The 25,214-nt window shown below is 42.9% G+C and overlaps 1 protein-coding gene across 1 annotated transcript; it reads left to right on the top strand.

Moving 5' to 3' along the window:
- Positions 1 to 8,808: 8,808 nt before the first annotated feature.
- Positions 8,809 to 23,576, top strand: LOC146633518 (uncharacterized). Its single transcript, XM_085351859.1, has 7 exons — positions 8,809 to 9,861; positions 10,877 to 11,036; positions 13,255 to 13,455; positions 15,780 to 16,022; positions 18,522 to 18,824; positions 19,411 to 19,686; positions 19,746 to 23,576. Exons 1-7 carry the CDS (start codon positions 8,809 to 8,811, stop codon positions 23,390 to 23,392), a joined length of 5,883 nt encoding a protein of 1,960 aa, XP_085207985.1. The 3' UTR covers positions 23,393 to 23,576.
- The last annotated feature ends 1,638 nt before the right edge of the window (positions 23,577 to 25,214 follow it).

A 25,214-nucleotide genomic window follows, 5' to 3' on the forward strand; every position in this document is an offset into this window, starting at 1 on the left:
ACTACTCTCAGTCAGTCCAAGGACGATTCACCATCTCCAGAGACGACAGCAGACAGCAGCTGTATCTGCAGATGAACAGTCTGAAGACTGAAGATTCTGCTGTTTATTATTGTGCTCGAGATCCACAGTGACAGCTGCGGGCTGAGCAGTTGTACAAAATCCTGCCATTATTCTTTTTTCTTTTTTATTGTATTAATTGATCCCAAGGAAGTGCTACGTGCTTATGTTTATTTCAGAATCAGAATATCTTTATTGCCATTGTACTAATACTTAGTGCAATACTTTACAGTCGCTTCATTCACAATATTGCACTTTTCCCTTTAATTCTTATTCCCAGTAAAGTCTGCAAAGGACGTAGATCATCACTTAGTTACACATTGTTTAATCCTCAAAGATGACAATCAAGAAACTATAACCTTAAATACATCCATCATTAGTTATTATGAAAGTGTTAAAAAATACCCTAAAGGTCATTCTTTTAGCCTGAAATTGTATGATTTTTACTATAATGACTCAAAATGCACAAAAAACAAAAACTGTGTTCCTGTCCAAGGTAAAATTTGACCAGTATAGAGCTATTGGTGTATGTTGGTTGTTTTAGGAAATCTGTGAAACTGTACATGCTGTTTTTGTGTCTGTATGGGGCAGTGGTGACAGTAATCACATTTGCTCAGCTCCTTTGAAGAATCTCAAAACAGTTAAATAGTAAAACAGCATGAAAACCTGTTCATAAACAATATGACTACACCACTGTGCTCTAAAGTCCATCACACATGAAAACACATGAACAGAGGGTTACCGACCATTTCTACAAATACAGCTAAATTATTCAGTTTGCTTCTGTAAACCAGTGATTCTACATGTTATGTATGTTAAAGCAGGAATAGCAAAATGTTTATTTGTTAAACTAGAGTCGAATTATAAAGAAAGAAAGAAAGAAAGAAAGAAAGAAAGAAAGAAAATAAATTAACCGTTTGAATTAGAAATCAACAAATTATTTTCTGTTATATTATTATTATGAATTTGATGCCAGGCTGAAATCAGTGACCAAGAAGGGCCATCAATGCCTGTGCTTTCACAAGTAAGGTGTAATAGGACCAAACACTTAGCTTGTCCCAGTCTAATAGTGTTCTTAAATTGATTCATGTGATACCTGTACTTGTATATTTTAGTAATTTTTACTGATTAATGTCTTGTGTTTTTGTATGTTTTGTGCATTTTTCTGTATTCTGTGTGTGAATAAAATTTTTGATCTAGATTTGTATTGTTTTGTTGTTTTTATGTTGTTTTTGTTCTTCTTCTTTTTGTGGATGACTTTTGTGTGCCTGTCTGTGAACCAGGTTTTTCAGTAGGAACAATACAATGACTGAAGTGAACTGAACTAAATTGATGAATGAATCAAATGTATTGAAAAATCTAAATGTGAACTGTAAGAGGATAATTGTCACATCTACATCAGCTCTTTCCTTTCTGTAAGGAGGAGTCAATGCAAAACCTGGCTGTCTTAAACCTACTTATGTGACTGCAGGGAAGACGAGAGTGTGGGGTCATAATTCAGTTTGACATTGTTGGGAGAAAACTCTGCAAAAAACCCAGGAGAAATAAAGACACAATGAGACAAAGTTACTTTCTTTGCAAACGTGTACACGGGTGAGCTGCTGAGAACAACTCACAACATGAACAGAGGCTTGGCAATTTTTATAGGCACAGATTCACAGAGACAGTGAGAACAGGATAAGAAAATAATAAACAGATAAAATAAACAACTCCATACATGGTGCTAGTCTCGTCAGCAGAGAGCTGGGAGAGATAAAACAATCTAAAACAATATGTCCCAGAAACAATATGTCTTTGCTGGGAACGTCTAAGAGACACTTCTAAACTAATCTAAGCACAGACAAAGGGCATCTTGTACATTTAAAAGAAGGTAAAGAAACATAGAATCATTTTTCCTCTAACAGACATGATGGACATAACGAGAGGACTGCTGCTTTTTATCACTTGGGCAGTTTCACTGATACTGAGTTATATTTGCCTTCAAACAATTAACCAGTTTACAGCAAGTGACTGTTTTAGTTGTTCTGACAGGTGTTGATGGTCAGACTCTGACACAATCTGAACCAGTAGTTAAAAAACCTGGAGATTCTAATTCACTGACCTGTACAGGTTCTGGATTCACATTCAGTGACTACTGGATGCACTGGGTCAGACAGGCTCCTGGAAAAGGACCGGAGTGGGTTGCTGGGATCAGTGAGACTAGTGGTTATATTCACTACTCTCAGTCAGTTCAAGGCCGGTTTACTATCTCCAGAGACAACAGCAAACAGCAGGTGTATCTGCAGATGAACAGACTAAAGACTGAAGATTCTGCTGTTTATTATTGTGCCCGACAACCACAGTGACCAGGATGGAACCAAATCATTTATGGTTTAAACAGATATCAAACAAATAGTTTTCAAAGGTTTTCAGTCAAGGTCACATCATGACAGTTGAAGAAATTATCTTCCTGTCAGCTTTAATTTCAGGTGGGTGAAGTCAAGCTGAAGTCAAGAAGTCAAAAAGAAAAGCACCTTTGGTTATCTAAACTCTGCACCACCAGAGGAGGAGCCCTAAGACCACAGATTGTTTCAGGATCAGTTCACTGGTAAATGTAATGAGTTTCTTATAGCAAATAAAACACAACATGTATTTTATACATAATTGATTCATATTATGCACTCAACCCATTTTTATAAAGAATTCCGCAAAGTATACAAAGGCTAATCCATTAAAAAACACACACAAACAAACAAATGATCAAACAAACACATAATTCAACTGGCCATCTCCCTTTCAAAATCTTAGTTATGTCCAGTGTTTATGTTTAGAATCCTTCTAAACACTCCTTCAGACGTCTGTCTAAAGATGTGGTGATGAGACTGGAGTGTCCAACTATAAATAGACTGAATAATTTTAAGTGGAAAAGTCCACAGATTAAAGCCTAATGCCAGCATGTCAGGTGACAGGTGAGACCATGAGTATGCTGATCTTTTCTTTTCTTTCTTTCTTTTTTTTTTTTTTTGCAATTCACATGTTTTTGTTTCATGAATTTATAATTTTATTTAACAAATAAAAGTAAATTCTATTGCATAGTCATCACTAAGGCTTAATGAATACAAATAAATGTAAGAGACAAAAACATGTAATTTGTGCATCATTTATGGTGCTGTATTTAGCATTACAATTAGACTTCTGATGTAGTCTGTTAGTTGTGTGTGTGTATCTAGCTAATGTTACAGAACGGGAGAAAGTATAACCCAGGTACATCCCAGGGAGAGAAAAGGATGACAGAAATGTTTTGTTTAATAAAGGCATAGACTGCTTTGATAAACTGTCTGATATATGATCTAGGTAAGTTATATAAGTGCGAAGTTGTGTTTTTACATATTGTGAAAAACGATAAAAAAAAACAACCTAACTCATTAATATATTATTGAGCATATCACATCTTCTCAATAAATTATTTAAATTAAGAATATACACTTCTTTTATACCCTTTCATCCCAATACAAACGGAATATTTGCTAATCACAGGATTCTGTTTCTCTCTGTGAAGTCAGGCAAACATTTTGGGAAATGCCAAAAATGTTAATTGAGATAAACATGATTTAAAAAGCCTTTATTATTCTTCACTCTTTAGATGTTGGACACAAATGTCTGAGAGGAGGAGTCAATGCAAAAACACAGAGAGCTTCTTCATATCTGAGCGCAGGGATGATGACAGAAATCAGACTCATCTCAACATGATGGACTGTAGGATAAGACTGCTGTTTTTAACTCTCTGCTTGGCAGGTCATGGGTTGTTTTTTGTTTTTTGTTTTTTCAATGGTCTAAAATATTTTGTTACATGCTTTAAAGTTATGCAAGTCACTCATTTTCTCATTATTTTTATAGGTGTTAATGGTCAGACTCTGACAGAATCTGAACCAGCAGTTAAACAACCTGGAGAGTCTCACAGATTGACCTGTACAACATCTGGAATCTCATTCAGCAGCTACGGTATGGTCTGGATCAGACAGGCTCCTGGAAAAGGACTGGAGTGGATTGCTTATATCAGCAGTGGCAGTGGTAGCATCTACTACTCTCAGTCAGTCAGAGGCCGGTTTACCATCTCCAGAGACAACAGCAGAGAGCAGCTGTATCTCCAGATGAACAGCCTGAAGACTGAAGATTCTGCTGTTTATTATTGTGCCCGAAGGTCACAGTGATAGAAGTTGGTTAAGCAGCTGTACAAAATCCTTCAGGTTTTATTTTATTGCCTCCCCACCTTCAATAAAACATAACAACTTTACGCCTAATGTAAATCAATAAATGACACGAAAACTGACGGACCTTTACTGACAGTTTGTTACATTACCTCGATACTTTAAAAAAAAAGTCTGACATTCAAGAGAGTTTCTCCAAGAAATGGCATTATATATTTAAAACTCTTTTTTTGTTCTTGCAGGAGTTTGGAGTGAGATCAAACTGGAGTAGTCTCCCTCTGAGGTGAAAAGACCTGGAGGGAGAGTGAAGATGTCATGCATCATATCTGGTTATGACCTGACAAGCTATTATTTGCACTGTATACGACAGAGGCAGAGCTCTGGAGTGGATTGGTAGGATGAACACAGGCTCAAACTCTGCTGACTATTCCAGTTCTTTTCAAAGTCGTTTCATCATGACTGAAGAAGACTCCAGCAGCAGACAGTACCTTGAAGTAAAGAGCCTGACAGCCGAAGATTCTGCTGTTTACTTCTGTGAAAGACAAAAGGGCAGTGATTTTGATGAAATGAAAAAAAAATTACTCATTTTGAGAAGAAAGAGAGAGTCCTTTCAATTATGAAGGGAAGAGTTACACAATGCAAAAAGTAACAAGGAAAAAGCAACGATAGAAATATAACAGTGAAAACCAGCTAGTTCATAACATCATATGCTTTTATCTCCTTCCTAAAATAAGAAGAAAATAAAGAATAGAGAATACGTTGTGTAAGTGAGTTTTGAATACCAAAAGGCTCCTGTAGACGGAAATCTTTAGTAGGTTGTATAAAACCATTACCATAAACTCTCATCTAATTACTTCCAGAACAACATTTCATTCATACAAATACTTAAATTTTAGTTGTCTCGGTTATATGTGTTATATTCTTGATTGTGTAATTAATTTCAAAGTTAAGGAAGGATATATTCATTATTCTATTCTTTTTATTCATGATCACATGATTTTTTTCTCACTGGAATTTGGAGTGAGGTCAAACTGGAGCAGGATCCCTCTGAGGTGAAAAGACCTGGAGAGAAAGTGAAGATGTCATCTATCATATCTGGTTATACCTTGACAGGTTAAAAATATTGGCTGGATATGACAGAGACCAGGGGGAGCTCTGGAGTGGATTGGGTGGATGAAAACAGGCTCAAACTCTGCTACCTATGCCAGTTCTTTTCAAAATCGTGCAATCATGACTGAAGAAGACTCCAGCAGAAAGTGCACCTGTTGTTTACTTATGTAACCATAATAACTGCTGCTCAAAAACCGCAGCATGTACTAATATCAAGTAACAATGTGATCTTATGACTTCTGTTTTTTCTCTGCAGATGAAAAAGAGTTTCGATAAAGTGATATTGTACACATCCGTACATTTACCCATGACTTTAAACTGAACAGGCAAGCAAGTTGAAAATGGTTCAACCTAATTTTAACTGGCGAAAGCTGAAATGAGCATAATCCAAAATTTATTAAAATCCTTGTTAAGTCTACAATAAAGTTTTACTAAATGAAGTCAGATTACATCATATTTCAATCTGTTCCCTTCTGCTCAAAGAAGAATAGTATGTTTAGTTTGAAGAAGAAACCATAAGCATTAGCTACCTGAACCATCCCTTAGTCAGGTTGTTATCAGCTGCTGGGACTCTATGGCCACCAACTCTGTGTATGAACTAAAAAAATAAGATCACAGAAGCAAGTGATGGAAATAAGTTTCATCTGAAGGGAGTTTGTGCTCAGAGAGTGAGGAGCTTGGTCATTTGGGAGGAGCTCAAATGACTCTGGATGGATCCATACCTGATTTTACTCAAACATGACAGTTATCCATAGAAATGTATTCAGTTATTAACTTAGTTATTGCATTAGATAAATGTTTACTACCAGTACTGAGAATGTTTCCAATGAAAAGGGGTCTGTGTTTTTTCCCTAACAGATCTATGATCAAGACTCTCCTCCAGCAGTCACACATATCAACTTTTACATTCTCTCAATTCGAGTGAATGACCACATCAGACACTGAATCAAACAGGATCTCAGAAAAGGCCTGAAGTGTATTTTAAAAGTTCCTTTTAATATGAAGACACGTCCAGGCAGACCCAAGCTCACGAGCCATCTACCACAACCTGTTGTGGTAAAGAAAATACATTATACACTATGACTAATAATACCTTTTATGTACTGTAAAGGCAATATGACTTCATGATGTCCTTCCTGACGTCCAGAATTTGATTGCAGTAATACATAAAGTTTTTAAAGCAACATAGCAGTTTTTAATTTCTCACCAAGTAAGAACCCAGTCAGTTTTTTCAGTAATGTGTTTCATATGAGGAGGAGTCTAATTTAAACAATAGCTCTGTTCAGCTCAAAGGACAGCAAAAACCAAAAACTAACACTATGGACTAAAGAGTCTGCTGGTTTTATCTTTCTACTGGACAGGTGAAGATTTTCTCTTACTATAGTTTTGATATACATTGTTAAACCATCACTTTCTGCTTAAAACTTCTTCTTTTTTTTAAACCCATGAATTAAGTAAGGTCAGAAACAAAAACAGAATATAAAATCATTAAAAAGCCCACAGATTGATCTGTACAGCCTCTGGATTTGCCTTCAGCAGCTACACTATGGTCTGGGTCAGACAGGCTCCAGGAAAAAGACTACAGTGGATTGCTTTTATAGACACTTTGGGTTTTCCTACTTAATACTGCCAGTCAGCTCAGGGTAGATTCACCGTCTCCAGAGATGATTCCAGCAAAAAAGTCTAGATACATATGAATAGTTTGAAGATGTAGTTTATTACTGCATCAAATAAGAAAGTGAGAGACTGTAACTGAAATACAAAAAGTGCTTTCTCTATTTACCATCACCAATTAATAATAAAGAAGGTTAAACAATATAACATACAGCTTCATTATCGCTCATAGTTACATCATGCTGTTAAATGTTTTATTTTCTGGATTCACACCTGAGTATTAACTCATTTTAAGACTCAGGTGGAGTGCAGGAGTTATCCAGAGAGGAACTTGGTTATTATAAATATTTCACCACATATAACTGAAATCTTTTGGTAACAGGTGACCAGTATGATTATGAACATTTTTTATTGTCAGATCATGAACCAACTGTGTAAAGGAAAGCAGCGGGTCCAGATAACATCCCTGGTAGTGTGCTGAAAGACTGCGCAGAGGAGCTGAAGAATGTCTTCACAGACATCTTTAACACCTCCCTGAGGCAAGCCACTGTTCCATCATGCTTCAAGACTGCCACCATCATACCTGTGCCAAAGAAACCATCCCCAGCCTGTTTCAATGACTACCGCCCCATGGCACTGACACCCATTATTATGAAGTGCTTTGAACGACTAGTCATGTCACACATCAAATCCACCCTACCTCCCACCCTGGACCCACACCAGTTCGCATACAGAGCGAAACGATCCACAGAGGATGCAATCTGCTCTGCCCTCCACCCAGCCCTAACTCATCTGGACAAGAAAGACTCATATGTGAGAATGCTGTTCATAGACTTTAGCTCAGCATTCAACACCATAATACCACAACAACTCATCTGTAAACTGGACAGACTGGGCCTCAGCACCTCCCTCTGCAACTGGCTGCTGGATTTCCTCAGCCAGAGGCCTCAAGCGGTGCGTGTGGGCAACAAGGTCTCAAACAGCATCACCCTGAGCACGGGGGCTCCACAAGGCTGTGTGCTCAGTCCTCTGCTCTTCACCCTGTTGACACATGACTGCACACCAACCTACAGCTCCAACCACCTTGTGAAGTTTGCGGACGACACAACGCTGGTGGGGCTCATCACCAAGGGCGATGAGACCCACTACAGGAAAGAGGTTGAGCTCCTGACCACGTGGTGCAGAGACAACAACCTCCTGCTGTCACAGGCTGGGTCTCTGACCCAGCGCTCTGAGTTCATGTTTGTATTTGTCTCATTTTGTTATGTGATTTAGTTTGTGTTATTTCCTATCTGCCTTTAGTTTAGGCAGTTATTGTTCCTGGGTTTTCTATGTTTTGGGGTTTTGTATTTATTCATCACATATTAGGTCTGTTAAGTTGTGTTGTCATGTTTTAGTTTTAGTATTTCCTGTTTTATTCTGACAATGTCATGTGTTCTTTGTTTATTGTATTTAGCTTTCCTCTCCTGGTCCTGTCATTAGGTTTATGTCTGTCAGCTGTTTCCCCCATGTGTCTCCACCTCCCCTGATCACCTCATGTATGTATTTAAGCCCTTTGTTTTCTGCATGCCATTGTCAGGTCGTCTGCTCATCCATGTCTCATCCCCAGGTACCCATGTCAGTTCACTATGGTTAAGCTTTTTCATGTTTTGTTATTAGTTCACCCAGTTTAGGTTATTGTTTAGTTTTCACCGATGCCCGATTATTTTTACCCTCATTGCTAGCCTCAATAAACGGCTTGTTTTGTTTATCCACACTACGTTTTGGTCTGCGTTTGAGTCCTCCTCTGCAACACATACGGTCTGCCCCAGCCAGACCGTGACAGTACGACCTGACCACTATGGACTCAGCAGACCGCGAGCTTTACGAGCGTCGGGAGGCAGCCTTCGCCCAGCTGGAGGAGGAGCTCCGCTGGAAGCCGTGGCATACCCCCGACTACGAGCGCATTTTCCACGGGACTCGGCCAGCTCTCGGAGGTCCCAAGAGCTGCCGAAAGTCCCCGCCTGTTGCGCTGCCTGCATCTAAGCCTCGCTCGCTTCAGGTGGGAGTCCTCCGTGTGGCTTCAGGCGCTCACGCTCCAGCCTCGGTGTCACCATTCTGTGCACCAGGGGCTCAGTCGCTCGCTCCGCCAGCTTCCTCTGTTCGCAGGAAGCGGCGCGCACGCCGCCATAAACCGGACATCACTGAGCAGCTCACGGTGGTGAGTGAAAATGACTTTTATTCTCACGTCCCGTCTGACATTAACAACAATCGGCTCACTTCCGATCCATGGGGAATTTCCCTTATGGATGACGACGTGGACTGGGAGGATCCGTTTTGTTTTACTCCCTCTACGCAGGGAGGGATGAAAGACAATTCCCGCTCGCTTAAGTCTGCACATGCGGTTAAAGGAAAAACTGTTAACACTTCTACCAGGTCTACAACACTCAGTTCAGGTTTTGTTAAGTCTGGTTCAATCATCCCCAAGTCAGCTCACTCTAAGACCGTTAACCCAAGGACTGCTAATACTAAGACTGCTAAACATGAAGTGGACGGCGGATTCATTTTTGCTAGGTCTGTTTTTGTCGACCCAATACATATTAACCCTAAGCCTGCCGTTTCTAAGACTGTTTTTTCTGAGCCTGCTCCTTTGCCTGTTCGTGTTTCTGCTGCCAGGGCAGCTCGGGCCCAGCGTACCCCTGCACCCGTACCAGTTCCTCGGGTGAGGGAGTCTGAGGCCCAGCTGGTCCCTGCTCTGGTTTCCAGGCCAGCTGAGGCTCTGTCCGTTTCTGCACCCGTACCAGCTCCTCGGGTGGGAAGGGCAGTTGCCCAGCCGTTGCCGGTGCCTGTCCCGGCTTCCGGGGTGAGGGGGGCTGTGAACCAGTCCACCCCTGCACCCATGCCGGTCCCCAGGGTGAGGTCAGCCAGGATACAGCCCGTCTCCGCACCCGTACCTACTCCTCGGGTGGGAGTGGCTAGTGTCCAGCAGGTGCCTGCACCCGTTCCTGTTTCTACTGAAGGCTCAGGAGAATTCAGTCCGCAACCAACACCACCATCACTACTGCATGCTTTTCAGTCTATAGCTCAGTCATTAGCTCTGTTAGCAGCCCAGTCAATAGTTCATTTTCCTGTGTTTCCGTTAGCTCAGCCCTTAGCCCACTGTGCAGCTCAGCCAGCTCCCCATTGTTCAGCTCAGTTATTTGCTCAATCACCTGCTCAGCCTTTTGTTCAGCCAGTAGTCTCGGCACCTACTGGTCCTGCCACTGCTTCTGCTGGAGGGCCCGAGGAGCCCGTCCAGCCTCATGCCTTGTCTGCTGGAGGGCCCGAGGAGCCCGTCCAGCCTCATGCCACGTCAGCTGGGGGGCCCGAGGAGCCCGTCCAGCCTCATGCCACGTCAGCTGGGGGTTCAGGAGAACCGCACCAGCCTCATGCCACGTCAGCTGGGGGTTCAGGAGAACCGCACCAGCCTCATGCCACGTCAGCTGGGGGTTCAGGAGAACCGCACCAGCCTCATGCCACGTCAGCTGGAGGGCCCGAGGAGCCCGTCCAGCCTCAAGCCACGTCAGCTGGAGGGCCCGAGGAGCCTGTCCAGCCTCAAGCCACGTCAGCTGGAGGGCCCGAGGAGCCCGTCCAGCCTCAAGCCACGTCAGCTGGAGGGCCCGAGGAGCCCGTCCAGCCTCAAGCCACGTCAGCTGGAGGGCCCGAGGAGCCCGTCCAGCCTCAAGCCACGTCAGCTGGAGGGCCCGAGGAGCCCGTCCAGCCTCAAGCCACGTCAGCTGGGGGGCCCGAGGAGCCCATCCAGCCACCTTCAGATTCTGCTTCTGTTTCGCCTGCTGCAGCTCCAGCCTGTGCTTCGCCTGCTGCAGCTCCAGCCTGTGCTTCGCCTGCTGCAGCTCCAGCCTGTGCTTCGCCTGGTGCGGCTTCATCAGAGCCTTCGTCTTCGCCTGGTGCGGCTTCGTCAGAGCCTTCGTCTTCGCCTGGTGCGGCTTCGTCAGAGCCTTCGTCTTCGCCTGGTGCGGCTTCGTCAGAGCCTTCGTCTTCGCCTGGTGCGGCTTCGTCAGAGCCTTCGTCAGAGCCTGGTGCGGCTTCGTCAGAGTCTTCATCTACGCCTGGTCCGGCTTCGTCAGAGTCTTCATCTACGCCTGGTCCGGCTTCGGCCTCTGCTCCTGCTTCTGCCTCACCTGGTCCGGCCTCAGCTTCTGCCTTGCCTGGTTCGGCCTCATCCGAGTCTTCCTCGGCTTCTGCTTCTGCCTCGCCTGGTCCGGCCTCTGCTACGCCTGGTCCAGCCTCTGCTTCAGCGTCGCCTGGTCCTACGGCTGTTATGCCGCCGCCCAAGCCTCGCTCTGCACCTGGGAATCTTCGGCCACCTGCTGGACGTCACCGCCGTCGAGGTCGGCCACCTGAACTGTTTCTACGCCGTTGCCGTCCACACGGTCGGCCACCTGAACTGTTTCTACGCCGTTGCCGTCCGCACGGTCGGCCCCCTGAACGGTTTCCATGTCGCCACCATTGCCGTCCGCACGGACGGCCCCCGGAACTGTTCGACCATGGACTTCTGTGCCGTCGGCCTCCGGGCCGGCCCCCTGATCACATGAACTATGATTTTCTGGACCGTCACCCTCCGGGTCGGCCCCCTGAGGAGTCATGAACTGTTCCCTGTGCTCCTGTGATTTTGATGGACATTTTGGTTTTTTTGGCCTTGTTTTGGGCGTCTGGAATCCGCCCTTGAGGGGGGGGGGGGCTCTGTCACAGGCTGGGTCTCTGACCCAGCGCTCTGAGTTCATGTTTGTATTTGTCTCATTTTGTTATGTGATTTAGTTTGTGTTATTTCCTATCTGCCTTTAGTTTAGGCAGTTATTGTTCCTGGGTTTTCTATGTTTTGGGGTTTTGTATTTATTCATCACATATTAGGTCTGTTAAGTTGTGTTGTCATGTTTTAGTTTTAGTATTTCCTGTTTTATTCTGACAATGTCACGTGTTCTTTGTTTATTGTATTTAGCTTTCCTCTCCTGGTCCTGTCATTAGGTTTATGTCTGTCAGCTGTTTCCCCCATGTGTCTCCACCTCCCCTGATCACCTCATGTATGTATTTAAGCCCTTTGTTTTCTGCATGCCATTGTCAGGTCGTCTGCTCATCCATGTCTCATCCCCAGGTACCCATGTCAGTTCACTATGGTTAAGCTTTTTCATGTTTTGTTATTAGTTCACCCAGTTTAGGTTATTGTTTAGTTTTCACCGATGCCCGATTATTTTTACCCTCATTGCTAGCCTCAATAAACGGCTTGTTTTGTTTATCCACACTACGTTTTGGTCTGCGTTTGAGTCCTCCTCTGCAACACATACGGTCTGCCCCAGCCAGACCGTGACACCTGCTAAATGTCAGTAAGACCAAGGAGATTATTGTCAACTATATATATATATATATATATATATATATATATATATATATATATATATATATATATATATCTTGTACATATCTTCTTTTTTGTGTAGATAAAAACAACTATGTAACTTTGTAGCTACTTACATTTTAAGAATCTGAATGTAAATCTGCCAATATGCTGCCAACAGAGAGATGCCAAACTGTGGTTCGTTGTTCTTGTAACAGTGACAAAAAAGTTCTATTCTATTCTACTCTTTATGGTGTGTAGTAATAGCAAATTAAATATTTAACTCTTAAACATATTCTGTTATTCTCTCGAAGGGGGAATACAAATACAAAAAGGTCATCTTCCAAAATTACCTGTTCAAAATTCTCAGTCACAAAACATACACCACATCTTTTTGGTAAACCCAGAAGCTGTTTAGTGTTAAAGAAGGCTTATTGCTGCCACAGGCTGTTAGTAAATCTGGCACTAAATGTTCTTTCTTGAGTGATAACCAGCTGTTCTCATTTATGTGACCCGCATAAAACAAATATGTGCCGAAGTGAGATATTGGTCTGTAGTCTACTGTTGTAGTTTCAACATGGTGATGTTGTTAAAGTGAATAGTGTAACATGGTTGCGATACTCAGCACACCAGCACACCACTAATTTTAATTTCATCAGGGAGAAGCTGCCCTTCACGAGGAGGCGGAGTCAATGCAAAGCACTGACAGCTTCTATCTCTTTATGTCTGACTGTAGTGATGATGACAGAGAACAGTGGACTCACAGCCTGACATGATGGACTGTAGGACAGGACTGCTGTTTTTAATTCTTTGCTTGGCAGGTGAAAAGCTTTGTTGATGATAATCTAAAAATATATATTGGTCCATGCTATTTAAGTTGTGCATTTGTTATTAATTTTCTCTTTACTGGGGCAGGTGTTAATGGTCAGACTCTGACAGAATCTGAACCAGCAGTTAAACAACCTGGTCAGTCTCACAGATTGACCTGTACAACCTCTGGAATCTCATTCAGCAGCAACTGGATGCACTGGATCAGACAGACTCCTGGAAAAGGGCTGGAATGGATTGCTGCTGATACTAACAGTGCCACCAAATACTACTCTCAGTCAGTTCAAGGCAGGTTTACTGTCTCCAGAGACAACAGCAGAGAGCAGCTGTATCTGCAGATGAACAGCCTGAAGACTGAAGATTCTGCTGTTTATTATTGTGCCCGAGACCCACAGTGACAGAAGTTGCTCAGCAGCTGTACAAAATCCTGATGATTTCATTAGATTCACTCAAATAAAATATTCAATTCAATTTATAGAATATTTTTTCACCAACCCCAATAAAATAAAAAGTTTTATTTTATAAATTTTGCATACTATATTATACCTTACAAGAACTTTAAGGTCTACCTCTGGATAATAGTTATCCACAGTACATGAGAAATGTATCATCAAAAATATACTGTTGATTCCTCCTGCACTACATGCAGAGCAATGAGAAATGTAGATCAGCATCGCATCAATCCTGCAGCATTCACAAACCATCCCTCTGTAAATAATCTGGTCAGTTGAGAATGAGATTCTCATGGTGTTTATATGTTTAAGAATTACGACAAAAATATTCATGATATCGTATCACATCATAAAATGCTTGGAAGCTGTGAAACTAAGTTTTTGAATACCAAATTTCTCCTGTAGAGGGAAATTTGGTATTTGAGACAGAGTTTAGATAACCAAATTTGGTATTACATTTGGTATTCAAAAACTTAGTTTCACACTTCCATTATTATGCTCCATTATTACAATTGTCATTTTATTGATCACAGAACTTCTTGCAGTTGTTTTCTTTTTTAACCAGAAAAACAATCTCTGACTATAAACAGCTTTAAACAGAAGCTTCTTCGTCTTCTTCTGTTTTACTGGCAGTTGGCAACCCATTTAATTAGAGCAGGTAGTTGTACTGCCTTCTAGTGGAGGGGAATGTAATTCCTCTGCCTGTTGCTCACGATGGTTGCTTAGCATACCAATCAGGTGAAACCAGATAATCTCCATGGCACACTTGATCATTTCTCACGGCACACCTATGTGCCACAGCACAGTGGTTGGGAAACATTGCCCTACAGGTCCTATTAGATCCCCCCCACTCAACTGATGCTATCAGTTTTTGATAGTATTAATTACACCCATAATATATATTTTAAAAATGAAAAAAAAAAACAAAACTACTTGTTGTGGTAGCTTAGACATGGTGCTGATATTTCTCCTTCCTCACTTGTTTCTGTAACATGTTTCTGAACCTGCAGTTTAACAGAACAATGTTACAACAGATTCATTAAATACATTACACATTAATACCCATTATCACCGTGTAGCAGTTATTAGTAGTTGTAGTGACAGTGTGTGCATGTGTTTCTTACATTGCCTTTTCTAAAACACAAAGAAAACTAAGTTTGAAACTTATTTTAAGTTCAGTAATAGAAAAATTGGGCAGAGTCCCATTAAAAGTTTTAGATTCAGGAGGTTTAATTTGAGTAATGGTGTCTGGCAATTTTTTTCAAATGTATATAATTAAAATAAATACTTTGTTCATTAATAGATGCGCAGAGCTATGTAACCTGCATCATGTAAAATAATTATAAGAGTTTACTTTTTTTCAAAATTAATTTGCTCTTAATATAATTTTAAGCACAGTGTGTGGGGGTCAATTAGATGATAACATCTTCCTTAAAAAGAACAGTAGAAAGACTGAATGATCAGATACATGAGTATGACGATGACAGTGTCACACTTCTGATTATTCTTTGACTTGAAACAGGCTCAATTTGAGTTTTGATTAATTTTATCAGTATTTTAAAAAATGTAGAACACACTAAAGTGTAATATGTTCTGATTTAATGAATGTTTAAGGGTGGGGACAAACCACCCTCATTTAAATAATATTTTAATTCTGGCTAAATTTAACAATATTATTTCTTTTGGAAGCATTTGTTTGAGGAGATAAGGTGCAAAAAAGCTAGATGGAAATAGTTACACAATATAAAAAGTGGGACTGACTTTTTAAAAAATATTTAGTGATAGAGTTTGTCTCATGTGCAGAAAATTTGTTATAATAAATATAAAAAAATAGACAGTTCATGATATTCTATGTCTTTATCTTTTTCTTGAAATACCAATTAGATCCTGTTGTGGGAGGTCTATGCAAAGTTGAGTTACTATATAAACACATCACCATCAGTTCTCATTTAGTGTATTTACAGAACAGCTTTGGACACTTTTTAACTGCACAAACATTCTGATTATAAAGTGTTCTAAATTATGGACTATATTGCTTCCTGGAGTTTATTATTCATTATATGTTTCCATGGTAAGAAAAGGATTCATTCTTTAAAAAATGAAGACAATACTCTAATTATAATGATAACTTTCTTTTTCTTTTTTCTTTTATTCTTGCAGGAGTTTGGAGTGAGATCAAACTGGAGCAGTCTCCCTCTGAGGTGAAAAGGCCTGGAGAGAGAGTGAAGATGTCATGCATCCTGTCTGGTTATAGCCCAACAAGTTATGATATAGGTTGGATACGACAGAGACCAGGGAGAGCTCTGGAGTGGATTGGCTGGATGAGCACAGGCTCAAACTCTGCTCGCTATGCCAGTTCTTTTCAAAGTCGTTTCATCATAACTGAAGAAGACTCCAGCAGAAGTCAGTATCTTGAGATTAAGAGCCTGACAGCAGAAGATCCTGCTGTTTACTTCTGTGCTCGAATAAGCACAGTGACACAAAACAGAAGAACAGCTGTACAAAAATATCAACTAGTAAAGTAACCTCGAAGACTTTTGGGTTTCTCTTCACTGGAAAACTAATTTCAATGTTCTGAATGTGAAGTGTAAACAGAAAATATTTATTAATCATATAAATGATTTCCATATTAAGATCTTGGAACAAACAACTGGCCCATAATGTACTTTTTCCAATTCAAAAGAGGACTGAGAGCTGAGATGCTTGGGTTGGAAGGAGCCTTCAGTGGATTCACACTCATAAACACAAAAGAAATACTGAATAGTTGAAGGTCTGTAAAGTCCAGCAGTATGACTCTATTGTATATTACTACGCCAAATACCCTTTCAAAGAAAGTAAATACTAAAAAACCTCCAGGTGGCAGTAAAACATGCAAAATGAGGAGAAAGGAAAGCATGACAGGCATGTAAAAATGCAGAAATGTTCATGTGTGCAGCTGCTCTTCTGTTTTTTCTTTCACTTCCTCTTCTTAAGGCTATAAATAAGTTGTTGCTTTTCATACAACATTAATATTTTTTTTTACTAAAACTGGCCCTCTATCTTTAGAAGCAGAACTTTGATGTGTTATTTCTATGAAATATACCTTTTTGTTTTCAGGTGTAAAGTGTGAACTGTTGGCACAGTCAGCCTCTGAGACTCCAGAGCTTTGTTAACATCTGACCATCAACTGTCAGGTCACTTATTTTGTTAGCATCTACTGGACAGCTCGGATCAGACAGCTTGCAGGGAAAGAACTGGAGTGGATTGGAAGTGCAGGTGTTGGATGGACCACATACTACAAAGATTCATTAAAGAACAAGTTCAGTATCGGCTTAGACTCTTCCGGCAATACAGTCTTAATGTACAAAATGTGCAACCTGATGACACCTCTGTGTATTACTTTGCCAGAGAAACACAATAACACCAAACAGCTGTAGACCAACCAAAGAATGAGTTGTCAGACCCATAAGGATATTAAAGAGGTTTCTTGATATAATAACAAAGATAAGTACAAAGACAGCAGATTCATTCACTCTGAAAATATTTTTCTAAATTTCATAATTACAATGACAAGAAATGTGTCTTTGTTTGCCAATAATACTCACTTACTGCTACAAGAATTTATCATTTTACAAAAAAGTGCTTCGAGATTTAAGATTAGTGCATACATTTTGGAAACTTGTAAAAGAGAGTAAAAGAATTAAGAGATCATATCTTAAAACCATGTGTGAATAAATAAATCAGTTAAAAGCGTCTGTAGAAACTGTCTTTTGTATCTTAAACAAAGTGAATCTCTTCAGTTAAAAAAAAAATAGCACAATAATAATAATTCTTGGGAGTTTCTGAAAACCAAATGATTGATGAAGAAGGCGGTTTAAGGTTTAACTTTTGCTCCTAGATAAACCTATCATTAGTAGTTCTCATTTTATTTGTCAAATAAATCCTGGTCTTGGACCAGACAGGTTACAATATTCGCTGGATACAATAAAGACCTATGGAGCAGACAGAACATAAACTCTCCCATCTATGGCAGTTGTTTTCAAAGTCATTTAATCATGATTAAAGAAAACTCCAGAGGACAGTAACTTAAAATTGATTGCAGGACAGCAGAAGATTCTGCTCTTTACTTCTGTCCCCGGCATGATATAACATTCATGATGTAAAATTACTATAAACTATGACTAGTGTTGTCTTCATTAACATTAAAGAATAAATATTTATACTTGTGTGTCAGTGAGATGATAGAAGACTTCTTAATGGTTTAGCTTTAAAAATGTTGAATTCTGTGAGAAGATTAGCAGCTTCCTTTGAAAAAAAAAAATCAAAAATCTGATGTTGATTATAATGAGAGTGCCACATGTCTGGTTATTCTTTGTCTTGATATGTGAAATCAGAGGTTTAGAAAAACTATGCTCCAGAGAACATACTCAGCCACAATATACCCCATCAAGCTTGACTGCTATTTAAAGTTAAAGGCTCAGGACAAACCACCGTCACTTGAATGTGTTAATTCTGGTTAAAGTGCAACAGTATTTCTTCATTAGAAAACATTTGTTTGAGAAGAGAAGCTGCAATAAATCCCAGTGAAAACAGTTAAACAATACAAAAAGTGGACTGACTTTTTTTCTATTGATGATTTTGTAAACCATTGCCTTCTCCAAAAATACCAAATGGCTCCTGCAGAGGGAGGTCTATGCAAAGTTCTGCTCAGATATAAACACATCTTCATCAATTCTCATTTAGTTTCTTTACACAACAGCTTGGGACACTTTCTAATTATAAAGTGGTCTAAATTATGGAATGTATAAATTCCTGGAGTTTATTATTCATTATATGTTTCCACGGTAAGAAAACAGTGTATATTTAAAACATAAAGACAATACTCTGATTTATGTTGGTTACTTTTTTTTCTTGTGTTTGCAGGAGTTTGGAGTGAGATCAAACTAGAGCAGTCTACCTCTGAGGTGAAAAGACCTGGAGAGAGAGTGAAGATGTCATGCATCATATCTGGCTATACCCTGACAGAGTACTATTTGCACTGGATACGACAGAGGCCGGGGAGAGCTCTGGAGTGGATCGGTAGAATGGATACAGGCTCAAACTCAGCTATCTATGGCAGTACTTTCCAAAGCCGTTTCGTCATGACTGAAGAAGACTCCAGCAGCAGACAGTATCTTGAGATCAAGAGTTTGACAGCAGAAGATTCTGCTGTTTACTTCTGTGCCCGTGAAAGCACAGTGACTGGAAACAGAGGAAGAGCTGTACAAAAACACCAACTACTAAAGGGATCTCACTGACTTATGGTTTTTCTCTTCACCTGAAAAATGACTTTGTTGTCTACATGTCACAGAAATTTTACTGTAAAACCGATGAGAAAATGTCTATTACTCATCATTTCAATATTATGTAATGATGCTAAACTGACACTGTAAAAAGCACACTTGAATTCACACTTGAATTCTGACTGTGTTACTCCTACATATTGTGACAAATCAGGACTGGACTGGAGATCCACTGTGGCTGTTGAATTGTTTGAGTTGGTCTACAAACTCAACTACAAACTGCTACAATAAAATTATACTCTACACTTCTTGTCAGACACTCTACAGTTCTTATTAGACCCCACTAAATAATTGATAGTGTGGCGGACCACCAGGTGGCTCCACTCACACACAAGTTGAAAGGAAGTGTGGGGGTGGAGATTTTGGCGCTGACTATATGTGAAGTTCTGTCAGTTAATAAAGTTGTTGGAGTGAGACACTGAGACCTCTCCTGTCGTTGTTACATACCTCCACATTGGTGACCCCTGTAGTGAACATGCTAAGGCTCGACGACGAAGCCAGCTCTGGCCTGGAAGCATCGGCGGCCGCCGGACCTTCACCTCCGCCGATGGCTGCGTTTGCTGTGGCGCTTAAATTGCCGGATTTTTGGCTTCACGATCCTCCTTCATGGTTCATGCACGTAGAAGCTCAGTTTGCTCTTCGTGGAGTTTCAGCCGACGACACTAAATACCACCATGTGGTGGCCTCACTTGACCCGCTGTCAACCCGCCGTGTGATGACTCTCCTCCGGGATCCCCCAGCCCAGGGCAAGTACGCCGCCCTCAAGGGGCTGCTGCTGCGGCGTTACTCCCTCTCTGATGCTGAGCGGGCCGAGAAACTCCTTTCCATCGCGGGCCTGGGCGACGGCACCGCCCTCGAGCTCATGGAGAGCATGCTGTCCTTGCTGGGCGCGGAGGACGGAGGATTTCTCTTCACCCACCTCTTTCTTCGACAGCTGCCGGCTCCAGTGCGCGCTGGCCTTGCCAACTCCCCGCTATTGGCCACGAAGGATTACCGCTCCCTTGCGGAAGAGGCGGATCGCATCCTCCTGGCTACCAGGACTTTCGGCGTCCAGACGGTTATTCAGGACCCACCAGCGTTTTCCCCCTCCCCCTCACCGATGCTCCACGGGCCCTCCGACTCGTCCACTGTGGCCGGAATCGCTGCACGGCGGCACCGCGGAAAGGGGCTTTGTTTTTATCACCAGCGTTTTGGAGCGAAGGCACGGCGCTGCCTCCCGCCTTGCAGTTTCCAGACCCAGGGAAACGGGCATGTCAGCGCTCTGTAGCAGCCGCGACCGCTGGCAACAAGGAAAGGCTGCTTTTCTTAGAGGACTCACGCTCGGGGAGGCGTTTCCTGGTGGACTCCGGCTCACAGAAGAGCCTTCTTCCCCCGGCTGGCTCGGACAGGCTAGCTGAGGGTTGCGGGCCATTGCTAACAGCGGCTAATGGCTCTCCCATCAAAACCTTCGGTGAAAGGTTGGTGACTGTTTGCTTTCACGACCGTGACTTTCAGTGGAACTTTGTTGTTGCTGCTAGCTCTGTGCCTATAATAGGCGCTGATTTTCTTTGTGCTCACGGACTACTGGTTGATGTGGCTAACAGACGTTTAATTGATGCTGTGTCCTTTTCCTCATTACCCTGTTTGACTCGGGGTGCTCAGCCCGTGGTGCATGCTAACTCAGTAGATTCGGGTGACGTTTTTCAGTGTTTGCTTTCTGAGTTTCCCTCATTCACTGTCCCCACTTTCTCGAGCACGGTGACGAAGCATTGGGTAGAGCATTACATAACTACAGTAGGGCCCCCGGTGTTCGCGCGCGCGCGCCGCCTCGACCCCGCCAAACTGGCTGTCGCTAGGGAAGAATTTGCCACCATGGAGCGTCTGGGCATCGTGCAGCGTTCGAACAGTGCCTGGGCTTCTCCGTTACACATGGTGCCTAAATCTGATGGTCGGTGGCGACCTTGTAGGGATTTCCGCCGTCTTAATAATGTCACGGAGAACGATCGTTATCCCATTCCCCACATCCAAGATTTTTCCGCCCATCTTGCGGGGACCTCGGTTTTTTCTAAGATCGATTTGGTACGGGGATATCACCAGGTTCCCGTGCGCGCGGAGGATGTCCCCAAAACCGCCGTAATTACACCTTTCGGCCTTTTCGAGTTTCTGCGCATGCCGTTTGGCCTGAAAGGTGCCGCCCAAACCTTCCAGCGGTTGATGGACTCGGTCTTGCGCGGGCTGCCCTTTGTTTTTGTATATCTTGATGATATACTGGTGGCCAGCAGCTCGAAGGAGCAGCACATGTTCCATCTGCGTCAGGTTTTTCAGCGTTTGGCGGAGCATGGACTGATTATTAATCCGTCTAAATGCCAGTTTGGGTTGCCCGTTCTCGATTTCCTTGGGCACCGTGTTTCCGCCGAGGGCGCGGTTCCGTTGCCTGACAAAGTCCGAGCTGTTTCGGAATTTCCGCGTCCCACGACTGTTAAGGCACTGCAGGAATTTTTGGGGATGGTGAATTTTTACAACCGTTTTCTCCCCAGAGCGGCACATCTGCTGAAGCCCCTTTATGGGGCGTTAAAGGGTAAAAAAGCTAATGACCCCGTTGACTGGTTTCCGGACAGCATCCAAGCGTTTTCTGATGCTAAGTCAGCGTTAGCTAATGCTGCCCTTCTGGCCCACCCATCCCCCTCAGCGCCGATTGCGTTGACCACTGATGCGTCGGACATAGCGGTGGGTGCGGTGCTGGAACAGCGAATCTCGGGTGTCTGGCAACCGCTCGCCTTTTTCAGCCGTACGCTACGTGACAGCGAACGCAATTACAGCGTTTTTGACAGGGAGCTACTGGCGCTCCACCTGGCGTCTCGTCATTTCCGGTTTTTTCTCGAGGGTCGTCACTTTACCGCATACGTGGACCACAAACCCTTGACGTTTGCCATGTCCAAGGTTTCCGATCCATGGAGTGCACGCCAGCAGCGCCAGTTGGCAGCCATTTCTGAGTTTACCACGGACATTCGGCACGTGGCTGGTAAATCCAATCATGTGGCTGACTGTTTGTCCCGTGCGCTGGTTTCTCCCGTCTTTCTCGGCATAGACTACTCCGCCATGGCTGCCGATCAGAGCGGTGACCCTGACATCCTCGCGCTTAAATCCACCCAGACGGGCCTCATACTGGAGGACAGACCCGTGCAGGACGGTGGTCCCCTCCTCGTCTGTGACGTTTCCACCGGCCGCCCTCGCCCTGTGGTTCCCGCTTCCTGGCGTCGTCAAGTTTTTGACTCGGTACATGCTCTCTCTCATCCAGGGGTCCGGGCCTCTGTTAAACTGGTCAGCTCTAAATTTGTTTGGCCAGGCCTTCGCAAATCTGTTAAGGAATGGGCGTCGGCGTGCATTCCCTGCCAGCGCGCGAAGGTTCATAAACACACCAAGGCGCCCCTGGAGCCGTTCTTCATACCCGGCAAACGTTTCGATCATGTGCATGTCGATCTGGTGGGTCCCTTGCCGCAGTCACAAGGTTTTACGCACCTTTTGACTGTTGTTGACCGGACCACCAGGTGGCCGGAGGCGGTCCCCCTGGCGTCCACTACCGCAGCAGTGGTGGCCAAGGCGTTTTTGTCGACCTGGGTCTCGCGTTTCGGCCCACCCGCGGACATTACGTCAGACAGAGGCCCCCAGTTCATTTCCGAGCTTTGGTCGGCCATGGCTGATGGACTGGGGGCTAAAGTCCACCGCACAACCGCATACAACCCGCAGGCTAATGGGATGTGTGAACGGTTCCACCGGTCGCTGAAGGCTGCCTTTCGCGCCTCCTTAAAGGATGGCAATTGGGTTGACCGCCTCCCGTGGGTTTTGCTTGGGCTGCGCTCTGCGGTTAAGGAGGATCTTGGCGCTTCCCCAGCTGAGCTAGTGTTTGGTCAGCCCCTCCGCGTGCCTGGAGAATTCTTGCCTGAAAATCCTCCTCCCTGCTTCGATCCATCGGTGCTCTCTCTCACCCCGCTTTTGCACTCGCTTCGGGTTCCTGGTCCGGTGCACCACTGCGTGCCTGACACCTTTGTTCCAAAGACTTTAGAGACTGCTAAGTTTGTTTTTGTCAGGCACGATGCCCACAGGACACCGCTGCGGCCGCTGTATGACGGCCCGTTCAGGGTTATTGAACCGGGCCAGAAACATTTTGTTTTGGATTTTGGGGGTCGAAGGGAGACTGTGTGTGTTGACAGACTTAAACCAGCACATGTTCTTCCGGACAGTGATGTAGTGCCGGCCCAGGCCCCTCGCCGTGGCCGACCTCCTGCGCTGGGGTTGACAGTCTCTGGTTTTCCCCCCAGGACTACCCCCGGACCACCAACGTTTGAGCCTCCTCCTGCCTTTCCTGCTCGCCTTCACCAGCCTCGTTCACAGGATGGACCTTCCTCTGCCTGTTCTCTCCCTCCCAGGTTCAGTCGTGCGGGTCGTTTGCTTAGACCCAGGGTCCTGGACTGAATGGAGACCTGACTGTGTGTTCAAGGGGGGGTATGTGTGGCGGACCACCAGGTGGCTCCACTCACACACAAGTTGAAAGGAAGTGTGGGGGTGGAGATTTTGGCGCTGACTATATGTGAAGTTCTGTCAGTTAATAAAGTTGTTGGAGTGAGACACTGAGACCTCTCCTGTCGTTGTTACATACCTCCACAATAGTATCAGTTTCAATGCCAGTTACACCCATTAATATGCAAAATAAAAGTAAAACTGATTTTTTTTTAGCTTAGACATGGTGTTGTTATTTCTCCTACCTCACTTATGTTGGGTGGCATGGTTCTGAACATGCAGTTCAACAGAACAAGGAACAAGGTTACAAATGGATTCAGTTTATTCAATCAATCACATACAGCTCTATCAAACTTAATACTTAAAAGTAATAATTCCAAATTGGCATGCTTAAATTTAGTCTTGAATCTCTGAAAATGCAATGGATCAGGGAAGATCTTGGAAGTTTTAAGAACAAAATATAGTTTCTAAGTTCAGTACAAGACTGAAAACTCACAGTGACCATTGCTGACTTTTAGTTTCTGTACAGGCTCCACACCATAGTGAAACTAAATGATGCCCTTGCTTTGAGTAGTAAAAATGTGACACAATACAATTATACTAAACACCTTGGGAAAAAAACGTTTCCCAATCAAAAAGACAGCTTCCAAGGATTTGAGTGGATTAGTAGTGACTCAAACTTACTTAACTTAACTGAAGAACAAGTTCAGTGTCTCTACCAGCAAGACAGCGTCATTAAATGGGCAGATTGGTTCAATATCTTATCTTACAAGTCAGTTTTCAATAGAGGCTTTGTGTCAGCTGAGCAGAATATCAAAGAATACCAACATAATCTTTGTTCAGCACCTGCACTATTAACCTGATTTGTCCCTCTGTGACTTGAATCAGCTGTTTTTACAGAATGGAGGAGATTTGGAAGCATTACAAAGGCTACAGGTACAATAAGACATAATGGAAGTTGTAACAAGACATTTAGAAATAGCACCTGGGCTGAAAATGCCACAGAAGAGCAAGAGAAGATGATCCTGATCAACCAAAGCTAATTTCAAAAGGTTTTGGATTATTAGGGGCTGGTTTCCAGTTTTTGATTATGCTTCGTTCAGACCAGGTTCAGAGTTTATCAGACAGAGAACTCTGTTGATCCTGTTTAAGCAAAAACCTGTTGCAGGTAATGAAGAAGAGGAAGAGATCTCCAGGCAGAACCAAACTCACCAGCTGTTTGCAGTGACAGAGGGCTGGTGAAGTGGAGGGAAAAATAACCACAAAAGGTGAACTGCAGTTTATAGTTCAGTCAGTTTATATTCAAATGTTCCTGGCAAAACATGTCCCAAATAGAGTGCATTAAAAAAGGTTCTGGTTACACAGAAACATTTTTGGATCATGTTGGATGTTCAATAATCTCTGAACAAATACAACCACATATGCTGAATATTTTAGTCAGGCTCTCAGTAAAATTCATCCGAACAGAAATTGTCCTGCTGCTGTGTCTTATATCCTATTAAAAGTGTATAAAGAAAGAAAACACAATTCTCAAAAAAGAAAAAAAAGCTTTATACTTATTGCATAGAGTGCTGATAAGTATGTCACTATATAAACATTATTTACAAACAATATCAACAAATTATTTCAGCATTTCCACATGTACAGTTTTATTGATGGCATTCACAAATTTCTGTACTTGTACTTGAGATTCCATTTGTCAGTGTGTACAGTATTAAAGGAAGGTTTGCTAAAACTAATTTACCTAATCATCATTAATAACTGTAATACTTTTGAA

Source organism: Diplotaxodon limnothrissa, linkage group LG4 (assembly GCF_057381915.1).
Source record: "Diplotaxodon limnothrissa isolate DT_005_m linkage group LG4, D_limnothrissa_male_GT1.1, whole genome shotgun sequence".
Taxonomy (NCBI): Eukaryota; Metazoa; Chordata; class Actinopteri; order Cichliformes; family Cichlidae; genus Diplotaxodon; species Diplotaxodon limnothrissa.

What these genes read in the sequence shown, in the direction of transcription:
- LOC146633518 (XM_085351859.1), top strand. Translation starts at nt 8,809, where the DNA reads ATGGACTCAGCAGACCGCGAGCTTTACGAGCGTCGGGAGGCAGCCTTC. An exon ending in TCAGAGCCTGGTGCGGCTTC is followed by an intron (nt 11,037 to 13,254) that starts GTCAGAGTCTTC and finishes TTACTGGGGCAG; the next exon opens with GTGTTAATGGTCAGACTCTG. An exon ending in TGAAGAAGACTCCAGCAGAA is followed by an intron (nt 16,023 to 18,521) that starts GTCAGTATCTTG and finishes TTGTGTTTGCAG; the next exon opens with GAGTTTGGAGTGAGATCAAA.